General features: G+C 43.5%; 1 protein-coding gene across 1 annotated transcript in view; it reads right to left on the bottom strand.

Annotated features, from left to right (window-relative positions):
• NSG2 (neuronal vesicle trafficking associated 2) overlaps positions 1 to 8,503 on the bottom strand; it is a 57,648-nt gene that overhangs the window by 38,772 nt on the left and 10,373 nt on the right. Inside the window, exons 2-4 of the mRNA XM_023761454.1 lie at positions 7,000 to 7,085; positions 5,463 to 5,562; positions 4,001 to 4,039 (exon numbers count right to left, since the gene is read on the bottom strand). Coding sequence (XP_023617222.1) covers positions 4,001 to 4,023 — 23 coding nt within the window. The 5' untranslated portion in view covers positions 4,024 to 4,039; positions 5,463 to 5,562; positions 7,000 to 7,085. The remainder of the gene's footprint in view (positions 1 to 4,000; positions 4,040 to 5,462; positions 5,563 to 6,999; positions 7,086 to 8,503) is intronic.

The raw sequence follows: 8,503 nt of genomic DNA, 5'->3' as shown, positions 1-8,503 counted from the left end.
CCCTGTACTGTTTCCCACAGCGGTGGCACCAACTTACATTCCTACCAACAGTGCACGTGGTTCCCTTTCCCCACATCCTCATCAAAACTTATCTTTTTTGTCTTTTGATATCAGCCATTCTAACAGGTGTGAGGTGAGATGTCACTGTGGTTTTGTGCATTTCCCCAGTTATTAGAGATTTTTAGTATTGTCTCATATACCTGTAGTTCTTAAAGTGCAACAAGAGTGTGAGTGTCCCCTCCCAGGAGATGGACTATATGTGTTTGCCAAGGAAAGAGAGCGTTAGAATTTGCAAATTTCCCAGGAAAGTCCCTCTCTGCAGAGAAGTTCCACCTGCTTGATTTTTTATGCTTATACTAGAGGCCCGATGCACGAAATTTGTGCAAGGAGCTCAGCCCTTGTGGGTCGTCCGGAAGGACGTCCGGTCTAATTAGCATCTTATGCTTTTTTTAAAAAAATATATTTCATTGATTCTTCACAGAGAGGAAGGGAGAGGGACAGAGAGCTAGAAACATCGATGAGAGAGAAACATCGATCAGCCGCCTCCCGCACATCTACTGGGGATGTGCCCGAAACCCAGGTACATGCCCCCGACTGGAATCGAACCTGGGACCCTTCAGTCCACAGGCCGACGCTCTATCCACTGAGCCAAACCGGTTTCGGCTCATCTTATGCTTTTATTATTATAGATGAGAAGACAGGGAGAAAGACCATCCCTCACTGACTCTCAAGTTAAGACCAGTCCCTTCTCAAAACAGCTGCCAGAGTAGCTCTGTTAAAGGTCGGCGGCTCACGTCACTACTCTGCTCTAAACGCTCCGACAGTTCCTCATCTCACTCGGAGGAAAAGGAGAGTCCTCAAAACTGTGACACACAGTCTGGCGTCTGTTACCCTCTCATCTCCTCTCCCCCCTCCCCCACGGGACCTCTTCTTCCCTCTCCTCCAGCCTCAGAGTCCGGCCTCTGCACGCCTGGCTTCCTTCCTTCCAGTTTCATCTCCATGTCACCTTCTGCGTGGAGCCTTCCCTCCACTGCACCCCTCAACACACCCTTTATTTTTCTCCATAGCACCTGCTCTTTAAACATACTGAATACTTTAGGTGTTTATTATGTCTTCCCCTGAAGCCAGACATTTAATATGTTTTTTTTCCCTTCTGCTCCCCCAGTGCCTAGAACAGAACCTAGGACATAATATGTCCTCAGTAAGTATTACACCAATAAACGTGTGAACTAAAGAAGGCCCCCTGAACCCAGCTCACAAAAGGCAGGAGCCTCGTGTGGGCTGGCCCACTCCCGCCACTGCCCCAGATGGCGTGTAACTGAAGCTCCCGCCTGCAAGAAGGAGTGGGCAGTGCACGTCTGTGGCTCTGCACTTGGCATTACCTCTGCTGGGATCAGTTCAGCTTTTAGTCGGTCTCTGTCTCTTGATGTCCAGAAGATTCCATTTCATGGTGATTTTTAAAAAATAAAATAAAAGGTCTGGCTTCTGGCCTGTACTCAATCACATAACACAAATACTAAAATGACACGCCCACACCCGGGGCTCATCCAATCACCTGTTTAAAAGGTTTCTCTAAACATCACCAATCCCAGGCAGAGAGTCCTAGGAGGGCACAGCAGGGTCACAGGAAGCCCGACTAACAAGTGACCATTACATGGAGCCGCCTGAGATCAGACTGGGACACTTCCAGAAACATGAGCGTGTCCCTCCCACTCAGAACCTCAGAAAGGACAGAACAGGGAAGTGAGGGTGCTCCACGGAGCCGCGAGACAGCCCTTCACTTAGCATCCGCAGGTGGACTCCTTTCCTGTTGTAACTTCTCTGGGAATACAAATGTTTCTAGGCACACACCAGAGTTCTAACAGCACAGGGATCATTTAGGATCATCTTTAAAATTAAACAGATTAAACAAGTGGTTAGTAAGTTTATCCTGAGGAGCAGTGAGATGATCGGGGCTCAGAGTGCATTATTCCCAGGAACGTGGCGATTCCCTCACACTTTACTTGACTTTTAGAAAGTGCAGAGCAAAACAAACGCACCCCAATGGCAGTCAGCAATATGCACGGATGTTACAAAGTAACAGGAAAAGTCGGAAGAGTATATGCGACATAATGCCTCATAGAAAATCAGACACCTAGACGCACTTTCAGGAAGACATATAGACACTGCGATAGAACAACGTGAACAGTAATCATGTGCACAGATGCGGTGATGGTTACCTTGAGTGGGAGAGGCAGGGAGGCGGGCGGAAGGGGTTGTGATCAGATGTGAGTACTTTCTAGATATTGTCAGCAGAGAAAAGTTGTATTATGTTTATTATGTTCTATTAAAAAAACAGAGGTTTAATACATTTTCACCAGAAATGTTTAGATAACAATGAAAAGATGTAGAGCACCCATCGAGAACATTTCTTTTCCTAGGAGTCTCCACTACCCAGCGCTCTGGAACAGTGAGGCACACTGAGTCTGGATCCAGCATGACAGTTTTAAATCTAATAAATACTGACACATTCAATCATTAAAACAGATTACCTGACTATGTCAAGTACTGTAAGTTATATAAAAAAAGCCGACATTGAAATGAACATTCCCATTCACCACAAAACTTTGTGCAGCACAAATTACAGCATAAACAAGTAAATGTCTCATTTTACAAGGATTTGAGCTTCATAAGCTAAATCTGGAAGCTTTCCCCAAGAATTCAGCAGCCTCAAAGTTACCCAGCACATTCCCACGGTGCAGGCTCCGCCCTGCCGGGGGCTTTGGACACTGCGTGGCGGGCAAGGCCTAGGCCATCTGCCCGGGCACCGTGTCCTTCCACGGGAAACAGGCAGATTTGCTGAACAGTCACAGAAGAACACGCTGCCACAAATCCTAGTCTCATCGTAATTAAGTTATAACTAAAGGAAGAAACAAAACTAGGAATTACTTTACAGTCCTTACTTCTTGTGCTATTTCGTGAGAACGTTGTGTAACTGCCACTTTGGGAAGCCACTGTAAGAGAAATGAGGAAGCCCACCTCTCAGCGCCCCAAAGAATGGAAGCCACAGTGCCCTCGTGCTGGATAGGAAGAGGACCTGTCACCGCGGGAAGCAGCAGGGGGGGGCACAGAGAGAGAAGAGAACTGAGCAGATACAGGAACAAAAAGGAAAACGATGGACCATGGAGAGAGCAGTTTCAATAGCATTTTAGACATGGGGCCCAAATAGTTTATTAAATGTCAACAAATATTTAATGAGTGCCTACTATGTGCCAAACCCTGGTTTCAGGAAGGAAACTGGTTAGAGTTAGCAATGGGTATACACTAAGGGTTGGAGAAAGTAGAATATAAAGGGGAAATTTTAACCCCTAGAGTGCCGGGAGCATGATCACGCTCCTCCTGTCTTTCGCCAAAAGTGCCAGGAGCGCTATCGCGCCCCTCCTGCAGTGTCACTATTAGATGCTAGTAGTTCACTCTTTATTGACAGATGGCACCTAAGTGCAGATTACTTATGATGCCGAATGTTTGTAGTTCTAAAATTGACCACTGGCATTTATCTGTCTAATTTTTTACAGGTACTACGATTTTATAAAGTTTAAAACACTCAGACTTTGTAGCCCTAAAGCTTCGAAATGGTGTCCAGTTCTAAGTCTGCTTTTATTAGTGATGATATTGCTAAATATGTCAATTCTTACTGTGAAGATGACGATTTTGTGGAAGATATTGGAGAAGGGTGTCCCTCTATTTTAACATTATATGTTTTGTTCAAATTTTTTTCTACTAGTATTTTATAATACAATCAGCAAACAATATATGTCAAAGATGAAAACAAATGTAGTAAAGGTTTCCTTAAGTTTTTGAATATGTAAGTTCATTTACTTGCGATTCATAATTTTTTTCCTAAACTGCTGTAAAATCAGCAAAAATGCCTTGGCAATTTTAGCATAGTTCCTAGGATATTGGTTGGCACTCAAAGGGTTAAAGTCTATACTTTATAATTGTTATAAAAATAGATTCTTACCAGAAGACGATGAGAAGATTCATCTTGTGTAATCTCAGTCTAGAAACAATATAAAATATAAGGAATTCAAGTGGGCCTCTAGGAAAGGTTTTCCCATTAATAAATGCATATTAGGGAATAAGTTATAATACATCTTAAAGGCGGGATTATTAGTTTTTGTAATCTGGTTTAAAATTGTAATAACGAATTACAAGGATATCTTTTGTTTGTAAGAGGCTGTTTCTGAAAAACACAGCATATTATTTTAAGTTGTTAAACAATCCTTACAAGAGTGTTTGATGGTTAATAGAAAGCCTCTTGCTGAGGCACAAGAGAACCCGCAAGTTCAAGGTTACGGCCAGAGCAAGACTAGATCTGACCCAGCATGTTTATTCAAGTTACTGGATCTGGACTAACATTCAGAACAAGGTCCGGGTTTTTGCACACGGTGCCGCTTATTCAAACATCCTTTCCCCTAAGACACCACTGACTACTTTTTTCTCCTAATCACTCTCCTGCTCCATTCATTCTCTTTCTTAATTGCGTAAGAAAAGTAAAATAGAGCATCACTAATCTGAACACTGGCATATATGCCATAATTGCAAACAATTTCTGCCATTATTGATGCACTATTACACAAACAGTAATGAGTTTCTAGTGTCACATTGTTTACAAAACGGCGTTCCGTTTCTAATTATTATTGTTTGAAAATATTCTTCAGAAAATTAAACTCTGCAGATTTACTGTCAAAATAGACATTGTCATCAAGTGACTGTACTAAGAACCTACAGAAACATCCAGCATGGTAACACGTGTGATAGGACATGCATGTGAAGGAAAGAAAATAACTATTATGATTATCAATCTGTGTGGCGTTATTAGTTACATACGCAGAGATTTTTATCCAACTTAATTGCGTGCGAATCCAATTACTTTAATGAATGTACTAGATCACATCTAGTGTTGCTCTGGCCACAGCATGGAACTCAATATTGATGCAGCTTTAGCACCTGGTTTAATCTACAAGATGTTTCCCAGGAATGAAGTGACATCAAGGCCACAGCTCAAGGGCAGGTTTTGCCAAATGCATTAAGTTAGATGGCAGCACCCATGTGACTATGTAAAGTGACATATAATTTACATTGCTGACAGTGTCTTCCTTCGTCACTAGGGATCAGCTTTGTAATCTGTATTAAAGGTTGGCATTGAAATTCAGATTTAAGAGGTAAGCGTGCTCCCTTGTTCACTAAATTCCCGTCAGCATTCACCTCTGCAGCCCTCCACTCCCGCCTCCTCCGGCCTCTACTCTACCTCACGGCTGTGCTGTTTGCTGTACTTTTAATGATGATGAACAGTGGTTAGCCTCGTTTCCAGAGTTCTGGACCTTGCATGACAATTAGGAAAAGTACTGTTCTCATGTGATCCAGGGAAACTAAACTGTTATAGAAGCCAGTCCTTTAATACAATAAATATTATAACTTACTTTCACCAGCTAATCGTTGGCATTTCAGCCTGAGTCTATATTTTTCGTTTTCTTTGAGCATTCTAGAAATGACTTTGTGTACTTTTTTCCACACTGAAACCTTAAAAAAAAGATAAGTACAGGTTAGGAACACTGAGCAGAAAGGCAAAATTAAATTCGGCAGATTTACTGTCAAAATAGATGTTGTTATCGAGTGACTGTACTAAGAACCTACATTTTGATGGAGGCGACTGGGAGTGACTCAACTGTGCTGCATGTCAATTGATATTATAATTATAAAGCAATATTAGCACTTAGAGACTCAAAACTTAAATGTAACCGTCTTCCGTGATCACTGAATTCTGATTTCTCTGCCCAGCTTCCCAGCATTCCCTCTCTGTTTTAAGGCACCTGTCCTGGATGGAGTTTCCTCTCCAAGGCCATGTCTACGAAGCTCTACCTAAATGGTTCCAACACATTCGATTTTGTTTCAAAAGATAATAAAAATAATGAATTTCTATTTCTATGTCTAAGCCAGTGGACAGTAATTTCATTTTAATGTGTTTTATTTTAGATAAGAAACACTTCTACTAAGACACACCAAAGCCAAACGACTAGAGCAAGAATGTGCTAGAATGGAGAGTGAGGACCACGGAAGCAAGTGCACAGACCTCGGCTCAGACTCTGGCTTTGCCCCTCGCCGTTGCTTGGCACTGGGCAAGTGTCTTAATCTCATCCAGGAAAAACCTCAAACATCCGATTATTAGAATTAATGAAAAATATTTGTAAAGCACGTACTGTGTCTGGTACACAATAGTCATAATATTGGCTATTGCTCTTTTCTCCTCACCCAAGAGGAATTGGTTCTTGGAAAAAATATTTCTAGTGGGAAATTCAAAATACATTTGCTGCAAGGGTTAGTCACCTTGAATGCTATTTTATACTATATGTAAACTACAACTCACACACTAAGCTCAGAAAATATTACTTTATGTGCCGTTATTAACTAACCATTTCTTTAAACTGAAGTATAAAGTATATGGTGGAAATGAAAGATGAGCAAATGATCTTGAATATGTTTAAACATTCAGGTTACCATGACCTTTGGGCCAGAGGGGAAAAGATTCAGCACTAACGGTTCGTCCTTGTCCGCTTTCCTGCCAGATGCTTAATGTACGTTCCTTGTCTTTAAAAAAGCAACATGACCCAATAGATGCATTCTTTTCTGTGAAATCCATGATTTTCTCCTATGTTATCCATCAGAATTTGTGACAGTCTATAGAACATATATTTTAATGCTCTGAAAAATCTCCCGGTGGGTTACATTTTGATTAAACTGTGTTTTATACCTTCAAACACAAGGACTAGTCTTTATTGTTAATAAGTATTTCCAAACCAAATTCCATTTTTGATAAATTACTTCTACTTTTTCATTTCAGTAAATTAAACTTTTCAAAAGATGGCACTATTTGTACTGTCTTGAGCATATTCACACATTTGTATTTAGAGAGCTTAATGTAAAATTCAACGCTGCTCATCCCCCGGTTCTATAATATACCTTTTTCTTTTTCTTCATTACTTTGGAAGCTCCATTGAAATGTATGGGAAACTCAAACTTTTTAGCTAACGTCTTCTGGGTTAAACCTAATCGTTAAAAAAGAAAGTAAAACATCAAGGTCAGTACGTATTTTAAAGGAGGCGCTATCCTGAGAACGGAGACAACTATGAGGGTCTCTCGAGCTCTCTGTGGGGATTTTTACAATTGTTGGTATATTGCTGATCACTAGGTAATACCAAATCTATTGCAGGCCTAACAATGGGTAAAAGAAAAATTCTGTTTATAAATAATAGTATGCCTGGAAAATGCATATCAACAATAACACTAACTCTAATAATAAAAGAATTCAGTGAAGTACAAGGATCTGAAATTAACATACAAAAATCACTAGGATAAGTGAAAGAAGCCAATCAGGAGAACTGACATATTGTAGGATTTGACTTATATGAAACTAAAGGCCCGATGCACGGAATTCGTGCAGCAAGGGGCTCGGAACCCCGCAGCCCTGGCTTCGTCCGGAAGGTCATCAGGAAGGACGTCCAGAAGGTCGTTTGGCTGTCCGGTCTAATTCGAGCCAAGGGGGGTGTCCCTCAGCTTGGCCTGCACCCTCTCCAATCTGGGACCCCTCAGGGGATAGCCAGCCTGTGGGATTGGGCCTAAACCGGCAGTCGAACATCCCTCTCGCAATCCGGGACCGCTGGCTCCTAACCACTCACCTGCCTGCCTCCCTGATGGCCCCCAACCACTCTGCCTGCTGGCCCCCAACTGCCCCCCTGCCCCTGTGGGCCTGATTGCCTGCAACTGCCCCCCATTGCTGGCCTGCTCGCCCCTAACTGCCCCACCCCCCCAGCCAGCCTGATCGCTCACAACTGCCCTCCCCTCCTGGCCTGATCACCCCTAACCGCCTCTGCCTCGGCCCTGCCACCATGGCTTTGTCCGGAAGGTCTCCCGGAAGGTCTCCCAGTCTAATTAGCATATTGCCCTTTTATTAGTAGAGATGTCCAGAGCAGGCAAAGCTATGGAGGCAGAAAGGAGTCTGGTGCTTGCTTGGGCTCAGGGGTGGGGTGAGAGGGGCGGTGAGAAGCAGTGAGTGCTGATGGGGCCGGGTTCTCCTGGGGGTGATGATAAGGCTCCGGATGGACCTGTGAGCGGCCTCGTGGAAGGCCGCACTGCAGCTTCAAGGGGAGCTGGGTGGAGGGCGATTCTCTCAGCAGAGCACATGGAGGGCGCCCCCAGAGCGAGGCAGGGCTTCTGACCGGTGACCAGGGCGCGGGACTTGGCCAACCTCCTCACCATGTGTGTCATTCAATGCTGAATACAGTTGATTTTTTTTTAAAAAGATCAGAGGCCTCATAAGCACAAAGACAGGCATGAAAGGGGCCGTTATGGAGGAGGGAGCCACTCACAGAGCAGAGCAGACCCCGCACCCTGGCAGGAGCTGGACGCGACCGGGCTGCCCTACAGGGGGTTCAACACAAGACAGTCCCGGAAGCCCCTCAGGGAG

Source organism: Myotis lucifugus, unplaced genomic scaffold (assembly GCF_000147115.1).
Source record: "Myotis lucifugus unplaced genomic scaffold, Myoluc2.0 scaffold_208, whole genome shotgun sequence".
NCBI classification, from domain to species: Eukaryota; Metazoa; Chordata; class Mammalia; order Chiroptera; family Vespertilionidae; genus Myotis; species Myotis lucifugus.
The sequence above is the reverse complement of the archived record's forward strand: the minus strand, read 5'-3'. Positions and strand labels throughout refer to the sequence as shown.